The sequence below is a fragment of the Bos indicus x Bos taurus genome, chromosome 8 (genome assembly GCF_003369695.1).
Source record: "Bos indicus x Bos taurus breed Angus x Brahman F1 hybrid chromosome 8, Bos_hybrid_MaternalHap_v2.0, whole genome shotgun sequence".
Lineage (NCBI taxonomy): Eukaryota > Metazoa > Chordata > Mammalia > Artiodactyla > Bovidae > Bos > Bos indicus x Bos taurus.
This window is the reverse complement of record NC_040083.1, coordinates 6,817,668-6,833,671: the sequence shown is the minus strand read 5'-3', so window position 1 is coordinate 6,833,671 and position 16,004 is coordinate 6,817,668. Positions and strand designations below refer to the sequence as shown.

Genomic DNA, 16,004 nt, shown 5'->3' with positions numbered 1-16,004 from the left:
CATATCAGGCATCAGGAAAACTTTGGTCCAATCAAAGGTTTGTAGTGCCTTCCGATTCTTTACTCAAACCTTACACAACCTTTGCTGCTGCTAAGTTGCTCAGTCGTGTCTGACTCTGTGTGACCCCATAGACGGCAGCCCACTCCTCTGTCCCTGGGATTCTCCAGGCAAGAATGCTGAAGTAGGTTGCCATTTCTTTCTCCAACTACACAAACTTTAAGTGTTGCAAAACTGATATTGGCTCAGAGTCTGTTTGAATTATTTGGGTCTGTGAATAAACTAATCAATTCATAAATTTGAGCAGATTTGAATCTCTAACACTAGGCAGACACAGTGTTTTTCCAAAGAGCCCTCCATACCTCTCCCAGGCCAGAACCAATTATACACCTTTTTCTCATTAAAATGGGATCAAAATTAGGTCCTTTTCTGACTTCAGTTGAGATTTCTCATAAGAACTTTAAAACATGGTGTGATAATTTTGTGAAGTTTGTGAAGTTTTGAAAAATGTGTACAAAGTTATCAGAGTGATTGTCATTTGAGAAGACAGATTAGGAGTCAGGAATTTTATTTCCAACATTGTCCTAAGAGAGAAAGGGAGAAAGTTTACACAGATGATCTATGATAAAGTATTTTAGGTCTTCAAAGACAAATGTAATCAAAATACTAGTAGAATAATGGTTGTGCATGCTAAGTTGCTTCAGTACTGTCTGATTCTGTGACCTCATGGACTGTAGCCTGCCAGGCTCCTCTGTCTATGGGATTCTCCAGACAAGAATAATTGGTGTGGGTTGCCATGCCCTCCTCCAGGGGATCTTCCCAACCCAGGGATTGAACATATATCTCTTAAGTCTCCTGCACTGGCAAGTGGATTCTATATCACTAGCGCCACCTGGGAAGCCCAGAATAATCATGATAGGTTATTTATAAGAGGGAATTTTAGTGAAAATAATTTAACAAGGCTAAGAACTTAAAACCATAGGTAACAGTCTGGTTTATAGTAAAATTATTCAAATGAAATGCACACATTATGAATTACAATGTTTTAGTTAAATACATTTTGACATGGCAGTCAAATATATCAGGTCAATAAAATTTAATGGTGTAACATCTCTTCCGGCCAAAGACTGCCAGCACCTGCCAAATGTGAGCATTTTCTTCCTTTAGTTTTTAAAATTCCAGCTGTTTGTTAAGAACAGGAGATTTCAAGCTGGATTACATCCAGCTTGGTCTCTATCTTTCTCCTTATCATCAGGGTGACCCTATAATTTATCATCAAAATGGGGAGGCTTATGAAGATAAATGAAGGGCACTACAAGTATTTAAATTACTGTATCTTTGTAATATCTATTAACTGATGTTTTTTATATTAGTGGAAGACTATAGTTCTAATGTATAAAATATAATCCTTCCTAAAGAAATAGACAAAGTATATAAAAGCAAATCAAAATAATTTAGAGCCATCTTTAAAGCTGCAATTTTTGTACTAAATTTGTAATTGTTGATGCTGTTGGTGGACCCTCCTGTATAGACTATAATGGTCTTACTGAGAAAATAATCTCTATATAGTTGAGATGGCTAAAGTATTTGATAATTTCAGAACTTAATTTCTTTGTATTGAAATATTAATAGCTAACTAGTTCAACCCATATATTTTTACAGATATTGCCTTTTTCTTCAATGAGTAACTTTTTTTTTTTTTTTGTTAATTTTTTATTTAGTTGATCTATCCATAAGTGTGAGTGGGGTATTAAAGTCTCCCACTATTATTGTGTTATTGTTAACTTCTCCTTTCATACTTGTTAGGATCAATGAGTAACTTTTATAAAAAAATTTTTTTACAGGACAAAACTCAGTCAAATTAGTCACTTTTATTTAAGAATCTTTTCAAATTCCACCTGATTTACTTGCTGGAAAATATGCCTTCTGAATTCCATTGACTTTCAATATAAATTATCCAGTTAAAAACAAACAGTCCATCAATATAATCTTCACATAAGATGTTCCAAAATAGATTTATGACATAAATAAAAAATAAATATTGTGCAACATTTGAGACCTCAGTGTTTCTCTCTTTCTGTTATAGGGATTAATCTCAATGTGTTACTGTTTATAAGCATCATATCTATAACTCCCGTTTGCTAAAAAGCTTCAGAATCTAAAATTTTAGTGCTGCATTTGTAAAATAATTTGACTAAACATTTCTAACTGATTTTGAATAAATTCAGCAAAAATTTGGAGAACCTATTTACTGAAAGTTTAATACCATTGCAGAATATATGAGCTGATTTATACAGTAACTCTTCAAATGTTCAAATTTTTAAAAAAAATTTAGCTGATGAAAACAGTAAATAGAACAACACGTTATGCCTTGAGGAAATACAATTTTTGGCTCAACATCAGCTTTGTCACACACAGAATTATAGTTCAGTCACTTGGTGTTCATATAAAAATGAACAATTTAACAACTACAGACTTTTTAAGAGCAGTTTTAGGTTCATGACAAAATTGAACAAAAATCAACAATTTCTTGCATATGTCTCTGACTCCACACATAAGTACATCCTCCGTGTCAACACCCCACACCAGAGAGATGCACTTATTACAATCCATGGACCTGCACTAGGGTTCACTCTTGATGGTGTGTATTCTCTGAGTTTTGACAAGTATGTAATGACTTGTATTCCGTTATAGTATTGTATAGAATAGGAAATGGCACTATAGTATTGTATAGAATAGGAAACCCACTCCAGTATTCTTGCCTGGAAAATACCAAGGACAGAGGAGTCTGGCATGTTATAGTCCATGAGGTTGCAAAGAATCGGACATGACTGACTGAGTGTGCACACACACACACAGAATAGTTTCATTGCCCTAAATATCCTCGTTGTTCTGCCTATTCACTCCTTCCTTGCCCCAGGGCCCTGGTTACCACTGAGCTTTTCACTACCTCCATAGTTTTACCCTTTCTAGAATGTCATGGAGTTGGAATTATATAGCATGTAACCTTTTCAGATTGATTGACTTCTTCCACTTAGTAACAAGCATTTAAGTTTCTTCCATATCTTTTCATGATTTGATAGCTTTCATGACTTGGGTCTATGGGAGTCTTGAACCCAAATCTATCAGACTATTACTGCCATGCTTCTGCTTCTCCTTATGGGTATCAATAAACCACCAAAAGCTGAACATTGGACATTTTTCTGGCATTGCCCACTCTTGACTAGCCCCAGAGGTACCACTCAAGAAGTTCAGGCTCCAGCTTTTCTGAATCTCTCAAGATTACACCTGTGCCTTAGCCCAACCCATAGACATTCACATGGCTATATTGCACTTGATGCTTTACACCCCCTACCTCTTACAGTGCTGTAGGCAAGTGGAAGAACTTTTCAGTGTTTATACATGCTTAGATATCTTTCTAAACTTTATCTTTGGTTCCTTTGATCAGTCTTTCTGTCTCTATAACAGTTGTTGCTGTTTAGTTGCCAAGTTGTATCTGACCCTTTGCTACCCAATGGACTGCAGCCCACCAGACTCCTCTGTCTAGAGGATTTCCCAGGCAAGAACACTGGAGTGGGTTGCCATTTCCTTCTCTAGGGGATCTTCCTGACCCAGGGATTGACCTGGCATCTCCTGCATTGGCAGACAGATTCTTTACCACTGAACCACCAGGGAAACCCTTCTGTAACAGTAATTAACCCTTTTCTATTTTTTAAAATTTTTAATTGGAAAATAATTGCTTTACAGTGTTGTGTTGATTTCTGCCTTACAACAATGCAAGTCAGCCATAGTGCATATATAAATATTTTTACATATATCCCCTCCCTCTTGAGCCTTTCTCCCCATCACTTCCCTGTCCCACCCCCTCTAGGTCATCACCAAGCACCTAGCTGAGCTCTTCTTCTTTTTACTTATGATAGTGTATATATGTCAGTGAATATATATATATATTCAAGTTCCTGGTATATGCTACATACTATTTTAGGTACTGGAAAAACATGCTGGTGATTAAAACAGAATAATCTCTGCTTCTACAAAGTTTAAATTCTAGGAAGTTAGATAGGAAACAAACCAAATAAAAAGTTGATGACTGTCTACCATGTCAGAGCTTCCCTGATGGCTCAGTTGGTAGAGTCCACCTGCAAGGTGGGAGACCTTGGTTCGATCCCAGGGTTGGGAAGATACCCTGGAGAAGGGAAAGGCTACCCTCTCCAGGATTCTAGCCTGGAGAATTCCATGGAGTCCATGGGGTCACAAAGAGTCAGACATGACTGTCAGGTAGAAAGAAGTTCAATGGAAAAAATAAGCAGGAAAGACTTACTGAAGAAAAGTATTTTATAAGATGGTCAGAGAAGCCTACTCTACTCACATTCTATGTCGGCAAAGAACTGAGGCATAGCTGTGTGTCAGTGACTTAGACTTGAAACTGAAAAGTTCTATAACTTATTTTCCCTTATCTCTATATTTTCCCCCTATTTTGACAAAATGGTCTAAAATATCACCTCTGACTTCCTGAAGAAACATTGAGGAAGAATGAGAGTTTTTTCTTTACCTTCTCAAGAATGCAAATATACCTTTTAAAAATGTGTTATATTGTGTTTAGAACACTTTGCATGAGATCTCCCTTTTTAACAGATTTTTAAAATGTACATTATTGTTGACTGTAAGTACAATGCTGTACAGCAGTTGTCTAGAGCTTATTCATCTTGTTTGACTAAAACTTTATGCTTGTTGATTTTTCTCATTTCTCAGTTCCTCAGCCCCTGGCGATCACCATTCCATTCTTTGATTCTATGAATATGATAATTTAAGATACTGCATATATGTGAAATCATGCCCTATTTGCCTTTCTCTGACTGGCTTATTTCACTTGACACAATATCTTCAAGCTTCATCCATGGGTTGCAACAATGAAAAATAAGACTATCATATGATCCAGTAATCTAACTTCTGGACATTTATTATAAAAGTTAAAATCAGGATCTTGAAAAAATACTAGTATTGTTGTGTTCATTGCAGCACTGTTCACAGTAGTCAAGATGTGGAGACAACTTACATATCCATTGACAGATGAATGGATAAAGAAAATGTAGTATATACATAACAATGGGGTACTATTCAACCTTTAAAAAGAAGAAAGTTCTATAATATGGGGGAAAGTCTTAGTTTCTAGAGGTGGTAGTTTCTTAAAGGTTGGTTGCAATGTGAAATTGGAAACCACTGCAATGAATTCATTTTGTTGAAGTGTAGCTGATTTATAACATTGTATTAGTTTCAAGTGTACAGTAAAATTCAGCAAAATAATCTGAAAAAATACATATATATTTTTCAAAGTGGTATGAATCATTTTGCTATACACTTGTAATGAACTCTTCAGACTCTTGTAAATTAATATCTGTTTGTCCATCTTGAATATTAAATGGATCTCTTATCTATGCATGATTTATTTATTTATTTTTTATTGAAGGATAATTGCTTTACAAAATTTCGTTGTTTTCTGTCAAACCTCAACATGAATCAGCCATAGGTATACATATGCCGCCTCCCTTTTTAACCTTCTTCCCATCTCCATCCCCACTCCACGCCTCTAAGTTGATATAGAGCCTCTGTTTGAGTTTCCTGAGGCATACAGCAAATTCCCATTTGCTATCTATTTTACAGATGTATGGAAAGAGTAACATTACCATATGCATGATTTTTAAAATTATGCCTTGCTCATTTGGAAAACAGTGGCTTAATGAGTTATTCAGATATTCCAAACATTAACACATAACATTATACAATATTGAAAAGTCACATTTGTTAATATCACCATTGAGCTCATCAAAAAAAATGTTTTAGGGGATGGAAAAACAATTTTACCAAAAGTCTAATGTTGAATAAAAAGCTCAAAATCTACCATTGACAACAAATAGTGTCTGTTTCCCTCAACGTGAGAGGTTCACTCACTTCTTTTATTTTCAAGAAAATGTTTGGTCATGTACCTAATTGTAATAACCACAGCTTTTAATAATTAAATTTATTTATTTTTAATTGAAGGATAATTGCTTTACAATATTGTGTTGGTTTCTGCCAAACATCAACATGAATCGGCTGTAGGTATACCTATGTCCCCTCCCTGTTGAGCCTTCTTCCCACCTCCCTCCCCACCCATCCCTCTAAGTTAATAACCACAGTTTGCCAGTCATTTATTTTTTCAAGTAAAAATAGGATTTCAAGCAAAACCAGCCAACTTACTTGCAAATCAGTCACACCAGTGCTTTTCCTTAAAACAACCATTATGTTTAGAGTGTGCAGCTGAAGTGTTTTATCCATACTTTCCATTTTGATACACAGAATAGTAAAAGGACATTGACATAGAGGTAAAAATTTAATGAGATGGTGATTGTTACTGTTTTTATCTAGGATTTAGGGCATCCTTAAATAAAAGTGGTAATGTTTATAATGCAAGATGTGGCCACAAAGAATACAGTAACCACTAGCACAATTTGGTGCCACTGTTTTTAACTATGCTAAACACTAGGAGTTTTGCTTATTTATTTATTTTTTTTATCATCTGGGCAAATGTCAAGACAATGAAGAAGACAGATAATGTCTTACGATTATGAAAGCGGTTTGGATCTTGTACATCCCATGAAAAGATTCTACTAAAGTAATGTTTCTAAAGCACGGTTTTTGTCACGTCACTCCCCTGCTCAAAAGATTCCAATTGGTTACCATTACCCACAGGGAATTTTTTTAAAAAAATCAAACTTTCAACCTGGAGATTAAATTTTATATGATCTTACATTAATTCATCTTTTCATTCCATATGCTTCTTCATGCAAACTGGCTCTATTGATATTCCTATTATAAACCTTGGAAGTTTGTGGTTTCTTTCAACCAATCATACTCTTTCCTTTGCATGAGTGTCTCACTTTCTCTCATGTTCTTTGTATACAGGTCTTGCTTTTCTTCAAGGTCCAACTCAAATGAGGTTTACGTGGATATCATAGATCCCTCTTCTGAATGCACATAGCACATTGTACCTCACCCATGACACTTACTTTGTACCTGGTAATAATGCTCGGCATCCCCACTAGGATGCTTTTACATATTGTCAGTGCCCAATAAATACTTGTTGAAGAAACAAGTGTTTGGTTTCACTGAGTCATTTGTTTACATGCTTCCCTGCAAATCCCCTATGAGATTGTTGGCTGAATGTAGAGTTAATGTCTTTGTTCCCTCAATAAAGTATTCCTTCTTGTGAAACTCACTATGATACAAGGCAATTCAACTCACAGCCTTGAACTCATTAGCCAGTCTGTTCACCTTGGCAATTCCCAGAATTGTATAAAGTTCTAACAGCCAAAAACATAAGGATGCTAAAACACTGAGAACTGTGTGGAAAAGTATTGATCTTTTAAAAGTTACGTTTGAAGGCTTATTGAGGCAAAATTACCAGTTATTTTCCTTGAACACCCAGTAAATTACTCAATAAAAGTATTACCTCCCCAAACTTGCCATCTCACTATTTTTCTTCTGATTTCAAACTTAAATAGTTTAAGGGAATAGCATACTCTGATTAGGATATGTGGAGAGTGTGTGTGTGCTCAGTCCTGTCTGACTCTGTGACCCCATGGACTGTAGCCCATCAGGCTTCTCTGTCCATGGAATTTCTCAGGCAAGAATACTAGAGCAGGTTGCCATTTCCTTCTCCAGGGGATCTTCCTGACCCAAGGATCGAAATCAAGTCTCTTGTGTCTCCTTTATTGACAGGTGGATTCTTTACCACTGTGCCACCTGGAAAGCCCCATGGTTAGGATATACGCATTAAGTTACCTAGTGAGGATGATTGTTATAAGAGCAAGTTATGTATGTTGCCTATAAACTGCATCAGAGACTAACTAAAGCTTCTCTTTGAGGGAATTTCAGAGAGCTACCTTCTTTTCACAGAAGATTCTAGGAAAAATTTAGAATGTAAAAAACAAAACCAGGTTTCAGTTCATTTCTCCGTTTATCTGAGTTGGGAAATGTCTCACATATTTTGTCCTTAGGGATTGCATGTGTGAAAGAATAAAGTACCTGTTTACCTAGAAATAGATAAGAATCAGGGCATATTTTGCTAATTCTTGATCCTTGAGAAATATGCATCTATTTTCTCTCTAGGTGAAATGATATTTACAATGGCTATATCAAAAGACTTACAAATAAAATTGAAAGCCTTCTATTATTATCCACCAAATCATTCATTGCAGGATTCAATGAAATATATCCTAGTGTAAGCGAGTCTTTGCTGTGCTAAGTCCAATCATCTGGAAGACAGTCCTACAGGTTCTCATATGTGTTCGGGAACCAGAATTCATGTATGTCCCCTTCAATCTGGAGGACTTGACAACCTCTACCAAATCACACTTGCTCCATAATAAGCTATCACATGGCAGCAGCTGCTGCTGAAAGTTTGATAGTAGGATCCCAGACAGTCTACGCAGACTCTCTCACCACAGACGCCCTTGGTACCACCTTCCCCACGTCCAGTGGAGTGGATGCTGTGAGGGGTGTACACAGGTCAAGTGAGTGGGGTAGGTGTCAGGCTCCAGTTGCCACCATCACCAGCTATTTCTACTATTATCACACACACAGCCTCCTGTCTACAACATTAACTAGCAGAGAATTTGGGAGTTTCTCGTGTTTGTTGTTTTCATTCACCTAGAGCTTTTGCTTCCTTTTTCTGACCCCTTAACTTAGTTCAAGAAGGGAATGGTAAACCACTTCAGTATTTTTGCCTTGAAAACCCCATGAAGAGTATGAAAATGCAAAAAGATAGGACACTGAAAGATGAACTTCCAGGTCAGTAGGTGCCCAATATGCTACTGGAGAAGAGTGGAGAAATAACTCCAGAAAGAATGAAGAGACAGAGCCAAAGCAAAAACAACACCCAGCTGTTGATGTGACTGGTGATGGAAGTAAAGTCTGATGCTGTAAAGAACAATATTGCATAGGAACTTGGAATGTTAGGTCTGTGAATCAAGGTAAATTGGAAGTAGTCAAATAGGAGATGGCAAGAATGAACATCGACATTTTAGGAATCAGTGAACTAAAATGGACTGGAATGGACGAATTTAACTCAGATGAGCATAATATCTACGACTGCAGCAAGATCCCTTAGAAGAAATGGAATAGCCCTCATAGTCAAGTCGAGTCAAGTCATAGTTCATCTGCCTTTTCTAAATCCAGCTTGAACATCTGGAGGTTCACGGTCCACATAATTTGAAGCCTGGCTTGGAGAATTTTTTGGGCTCCAAAATCACTGCAGATGGTGGCTGCAGTCATGAAATTAAAAGACACTCCTTGGAAGAAAAGCTATGACCAACCTAGACAGCATATTAAAAAGCAGAGACATTACTTTGCCAACAAAGGTCCATCTGTGCAAAGCTGTGTTTTTTCCAGTAGTCATGTATGGATTTGACAGTTGGACTATAAAGAAAGCTGAGCACTGAAGAACTGATGCTTTTGAACTGTGGTGTTGGAGAAGACTCATGAGAGTCCCTTGTACTTCAAGGAGATCAAACCAGTCAATCCTAAAGGAAATCAGTCATGAATATTCTTTGGAAGGACTGATGCTGAAGCTGAAGCTGAAGCTCCAATACTTTGGCCAGATGATGGGAAGAACTTACTCATTGAAAAAGATCCTGGTGCTGGGAAAGATGGAAGGCAGGAGACTAAGGGGATGACAGAGGATGAGATGGTTGGATGGCATCACCGACCAATGGACATGAGTTTGAGCATGCTCTGGGAGTTGGTGATGTACAGGAAAGCCTGGCATGCTCCAGTTCATGGTGTTGCAAAGAGTTGGACACAACTAAGTGACTGAACTGAACTTACTGACTTAGCTCAGAGGCCTACCTCCAGGGCCATCATGAATGCTGGCAATCGTCTTCCTCAACAGGTTACATTTCACATTGACTCCTTCTCTGCAACAGCCTTCACGTGTACATTTCAACAGCTTCTCACTCACAGGGAAGAAAAAGATACCACTACTATAGACAGAGGGCTTCCCTGGTGGCTCAGTTGCTAAAGAATCTGCCTGCACTGCAGGAGACCTGGGTTCGATCCCTTTGATCCCTGGGTCAGGAAGATCCCTTGGAGAAGGAAATGGCAACCCACTCTAGTACTCTTGCCTGGAAAATTCCATGGACAGAGAAGCCTGGTGGGCTACAGTCCATGGGATCGCAAAGAGCTGGACACAACTGAGTGACTTCACTTTCATTTTCTTTTATTTCTACAGACAGAGGACATTTTAATTTACTAAAATGTGCCGGCTTACTACAAAATACATTATTTAATTCTGTTCTTAATTGACTCATTGCATGTACAAGAGTATAATCTCTCCACAAACTTGTGTATTTTTTTGTACACTGGATAGCAAACATTTCTATCTAAAATATCATTTGTCTACTTTGGGACTTGGGACAGAGAAGCAGATGTGATAAGCGAAAGCAGTTAATGATTAAACCAAGAAAGCACTGTACATTCCCTCCCTGGATGTTATAGTTCATATCATTTCCTAACCAGTGACAATTTCAGCTTTTGTTTGAAACGGCCCTGAATACTTTGAGAAACGGCGAGGGAGACCTAGTGTATTGGAACCAAAATGAATCATTGAGTGAATGCAGTATCTGCCTATCCTAAGGAAAGGATGTATATGCTATACTTATTAGCTTACTACATTTTCTTATGTTATTTGATACACATTTCATATGAATAGACTTCATAGCCTGAAACTGCAATGCATAGTTCAGTCAATAGAGTTAAGATGACATTATTTGGTCTTCTCATGCTATGGGAAATCTACAAGTGATTTGTTACAATTTCTCATCTTTGAATGCCCTGTTACATTCTAAATATTTTTACTATGTTTTGTCTAGTTGGGTACACAATGAATGATCTCATATTTGAATGGCAAGATGAGGCACCTGTACAAGTGGCAGAAGGACTCACTTTACCCCAGTTTCTGTTGAAAGAAGAGAAAGATTTACGATACTGCACTAAACATTACAACACAGGTAGGGGTTCAGTGTTCTTTATTACACTTATGACTTGTAGTTATATGCTATCCAGATGCTTCTTATAGTGCCAGGCTAATTATTTCAGCAGTTTATAGCTGAATGTTATTTATAGTCATTGAGCAGAAAATGGACATCTTCGAAATTTGCAGAACTTTTGACTCATTGCATGTTGCTATATAATTAGTCTGTATGGAACAAAAGAAATGCTTGGAATTCCATTATATTTAAATAATTTCTCTTTTTGAAACACCTATAGTTAAATAATAATGCTCTTTTCAAAAAAGTTCCTTTAATTTCTATGTGAGCAGTAAAATGTACTTTTAAACTTTCCCTGGGTCATAAATATTGTGTTTGCTAACAAAAGGAAAGAGATATATTTTTTTTAAGGCTTCTCTTGCTTAATTTTTTTATTTTGGCCACAATGTCATGCATTTCAAGATATTTACTAAGCACTTACCACTCACACTGATGCAGTAGCCTGTTACCTTTGAGGATAAGTATCAGATGCAGTTATCAACATCAAGGACTGCAAAACTTGTACATTCATGCTATCTGTCCACTTTTCTCTGTTGGCATGGGATATTCCTGTAATATCTATTCTAACTCCTAACCTACTCTTACAAGTTCCCTTAAACTGCCCACATTTGACATATTTCTCCCATGTGGTGAGTGAATGCCCTTCCACTAACATCCTTAGAGTAACTATGATTCCTTTTGGGCTCAGCACTTCCAGAAATGTGACCTGACTTTCATTGTACAGCCAGTCCTCCATATCCACGGGCTCATATCCAAAGATACAACCAACTAGGAAGGAAAATATTTGGGAAAAAAATTCCAGAAAGTTCCACAAAGCAACGTTCTTCCTGTACCATTTATTTTTTATTTTACTTTAGTTTCTTTTTTAAAAACATAATTTTACTTATTTATTTTTGGCTGTGCTGTGTGGGTTTAGTTGCTCCACAGCATGTGGGATCTTCCAGGATTGGGGAATGAACCCCTGTCTTCTTCACTGGCAGGTGGATTTTCATCCACTGAGCCACCAGTGAAGCCCTGTATTAAAGAGATCATTCTTTCCCTATTGAATAGTCTTAATCCTTTTTAAAAAATCAATTGACCATAAATGATCATTTCTTGACTTTCAATTTTATTCCATTGATCTGTACATCTTTACTTATAACAGTACCACAGTTCAGTTCAGTTCAGTCACTCAGTCGTGTCCGAGTCTTTGCGACCCCATGAATTGCAGCATGCCAGGCCTCCCTGTCCATCACCAACTTCCGGAGTTCATTCCAACTCACATCCATCAAGTCGGTGATGCCATCAGCCATCTCATCCTCTGTCGTTCCCTTCTCCTCCTGCCCCCAATCCCTCCCAGCATCAGAGTCTTTTCCAATGAGTCAAGTCTTTGCATGAGGTGGCCAAAGTACTGGAGTTCCAGCTTTAGCATCATTCCTTCCAAAGAACACCCAAGATCGATCTCCTTTAGGATGGACTGGTTGGATCTCCTTGCAGTCCAAGGGACTCTCAAGAGTCTTCTCCAACACCACAGTTCAAAAACATTAATTCTTCAGTGCTCAGCTTTCTTCATAGTCCAACTCTCACATCCATACGTAACCACTGGAAAAACCATAGCGTTGACTAGACGGACCTTTGTTGGCAAAGTAATGTCTCTGCTTTTCAATATGCTATCTAGGTTGGTCATAACTTTCCTTCCAAGGAGTAAACGTCTTTTAATTTCATGGCTGCAATCCCCATCTGCAGTGATTTTGGAGCCCCCCAAAATAAAGTCTGACCCTGTTTCCCCTGTTTCCCCATCTATTTCCCATGAAGTGATGGGACCAGATGCCATGATCTTCGTTTTCCGAATGTTGAGCTTTAAGCCCACTTTTTCATTCTCCTCTTTCACTTTCATCAAGAGGCTTTTTAGTGCCTTTTCACTTCAGCCATAAGGGTGGTGTCATCTGCATATCTGAGGTTATTGATATTTCTCCTGGCAATCTCTATTCCAGCTTGTGCTTCATCCAGCCCAGCGTTTCTCATGATGTACTCTGCATAGAAGTTAAATATACAGGGTGACAATATACAGCCTTGATGTACTCCTTTTCCTATTTGGAATCAGTCTGTTGTTCCATGTTCAGTTCTAACTGTTGTTCCTGACCTGCATATAGGTTTCTCAAGAGGCAGGTCAGGTGGTCTGGTATTCCCATCTCTTGAAGAATTTTCCACAGTTTATTGTGATCCACACAGTCAAAGGCTTTGGCATAGTCAATAAAGCAGAAATAGATGTTTTTCTGGAACTCTCTTGCTTTTTCCATGATCCAGCGGATGTTGGCAATTTGATTTCTGGTTCCTCTGCCTTTTCTAAAACCAGCTTGAACATCAGGAAGTTCACAGTTCACATATTGTTGAAGCCTGGCTTTGAGAATTTTGAGCATTACTTTACTAGCATGTGAGATGAGTGCTATTGTGCGGTAGTTTGAGCATTCTTTGGCATTGCCTTTCTTTGGGATTGGAATGAAAACTGACCTTTTCCAGTCTTGTGGCTATTGCTGAGTTTTCCAAATTTGTTGGCATATTGAGTGCAGCACTTTCATAGCATCATCTTTCAGGATTTGAAATAGCTCAACTGGAATTCCATCACCTCTACTAGCTTTGTTCGTAGTGATGATTCCTAAGGCCCACTTGACTTCACATTCCAGGATGTCTGGCTCTAGGTGAGTGATCACACCATCTTGATTATCTAGGTCGTGAAGATCTTTTTTGTATAGTTCTTCTGTGTATTCTTGCCACCTCTTCTTAATATCTTCTGCTTCTGTTAGGTCCATACCATTTCTGTCCTTTATCGAGCCCATCTTTGCATGATAAGTTCCCTTGGTATCTCTAGTTTTCTTGAAGAGATCTCTAGTCTTTCCCATTCTGTTTTTTTCCTCTATTTCTTTGCATTCATCTCTGAGGAAGGCTTTCTTATCTCTCCTTGCTATTCTTTGGAACTCTGCATTCAGATGCTTGTATCTTTCCTTTTCTCCTTTGCTTTTCGCTTCTCTTCTTTTCACAGCTATTTGTAAGGCCTCCCCAGGCAGCCATTTTGCTTTTTTGCATTTCTTTTCCATGGGGATGGTCTTGATCCCTGTCTTCTGTACAGTGTCATGAACCTCCATCCGTAGTTCATCAGGCACTCAATTTATCAGATCTAGTCCCTTAAATCTATTTCTCACTTCCACTGTATAATCATAAGGGACTTGATTTAAGTCATACCTGAATAGTCTAGTTGTTTCCCCTACTTTCTTCAATTTAGGTCTGAATTTGGCAATAAGGAGTTCATGATCTGAGCCACAGTCAGCTCCCGGTCTTGTTTTCACTGTCTGTATAGAGCTTCTCCATTTTTGGCTGCAAAGAATATAATCAATCTGATTTCCCATCTGGTGATGTCCATGTGTAGAGTCTTCTCTTGTGTTGTTGGAAGAGGGTGTTTGTTATGACCAGTGCGTTCTCTTGGCAAAACTCTATTAGCCTTTGCCCTGCTTCATTCTGTATTCCAAGGCCAAATTTGCCTCTTACCCTAGGTGTTTCTTGACTTCCTACTTTTGCATTCCCATCCCCTATAATGAAAAGGACATCTTTTTGGGGTGTTAGTTCTCAAAGGTCTTGTAGGTCTTCATAGAACCATTCAACTTCAGCTTCCTCAGTGTTACCGGTTGGGGCATAGACTTGGATTACTCTGATATTGAATGATTTGCCTTGGAAATGAACAGAGATCATTCTGTCATTTTTGAGATTCCATCCAAGTACTGCATTTCAGACTCTTTTGTTGACCATGATGGCTACTCCATTTCTTCTAAGGGATTCCTGCCCACAGTAGTAGATATAATGGTCATCTGAGTTAAATTCACCCATTCCAGTCCCTTTTAGTTCGCTGATTCCTAGAATGTCGACATTCACTCTTGCCATCTCCTGTTTGAGCACTTCCAATTTGCCTTGATTCATGGACCTAACATTCCAGGTTCCTATGCAATATTGCTATTTATAGCATCGGACCTTGCTTCTATCACCAGTCACATCCACAGCTGGGTATTGTTTTTGCTTTGGCTCCATCCCTTCATTCTTTCTGGAGTTATTTCTCCACTGATCTCCAGTAGCATATTGGGCACTACCGACCTGGGGAGTTCCTCTTTCAGTATCCTATCATTTTGCCTTCTCATACTGTTCATGTGGTTCTCAAGGCAAGAATACTGAAGTGGTTTGCCATTCCCTTCTCCACAGTACCACAGTTTGTGATTATTGTAAATTTGCAGCATGTCTTGAAATTACAAAGTGTGACTTTACCAAATTTGCTCTTTTTTCCCCTCAAGGCTATTTTTGGCTATTGTAGGTCCCTTGCATTTTCCCCTGGAGAAGGAAATGGCAACCCACTCCAGTATTCTTGCCTGGAGAATCCCATGGACAGAGGAGCCTGGTGGGGTACAGTCCACGGGGTCGCAAAGAGTCAGACACGACTGAGCGACTTCACTTGCATTTTCATACTAATTTTAAGATCAGCCTGACAATTTCTACATAAAAACCAGGTAGGATTTTGATAGAAATTGCAATAAACTTATAAATCAAGATGGGAAATATTTAAATTTTAACCATATGAGTCTTCTGATTAATGGCTACACAATGACCTTTTTTTATAATCTTCTTTAATTTTATTCAACTGTTTTGTTATTTTTTTAATTTTATTTTATTTTTAAACTTTACATAAGTGTATTAGTTTTGCCAAATATCAAAATGAATCCATCACAGGTATACATGTGCTCCCCATCCTGAACCCTCCTCCCTCCTCCCTCCCCATACCATCCCTCTGGGTCATCCCAGTGCACTAGCCCCAAGCATCCAGTATCGTGCATTGAACGTGGACTGGCATCTCGTTTCATACATGATATTTTACATGTTTCAATGCCATTCTCCCAAATCTTCCCA

General features: G+C 38.1%; 1 protein-coding gene across 1 annotated transcript in view; it reads left to right on the top strand.

The window, feature by feature from the left end:
* The window catches only part of GLRA3 (glycine receptor alpha 3), a 197,186-nt gene that overhangs the window by 140,992 nt on the left and 40,190 nt on the right, over positions 1-16,004 (top strand). The window contains exon 6 of the mRNA XM_027548971.1: positions 10,905-11,042. Within this exon, the coding sequence (XP_027404772.1) occupies positions 10,905-11,042 (138 nt within the window). The remainder of the gene's footprint in view (positions 1-10,904; positions 11,043-16,004) is intronic.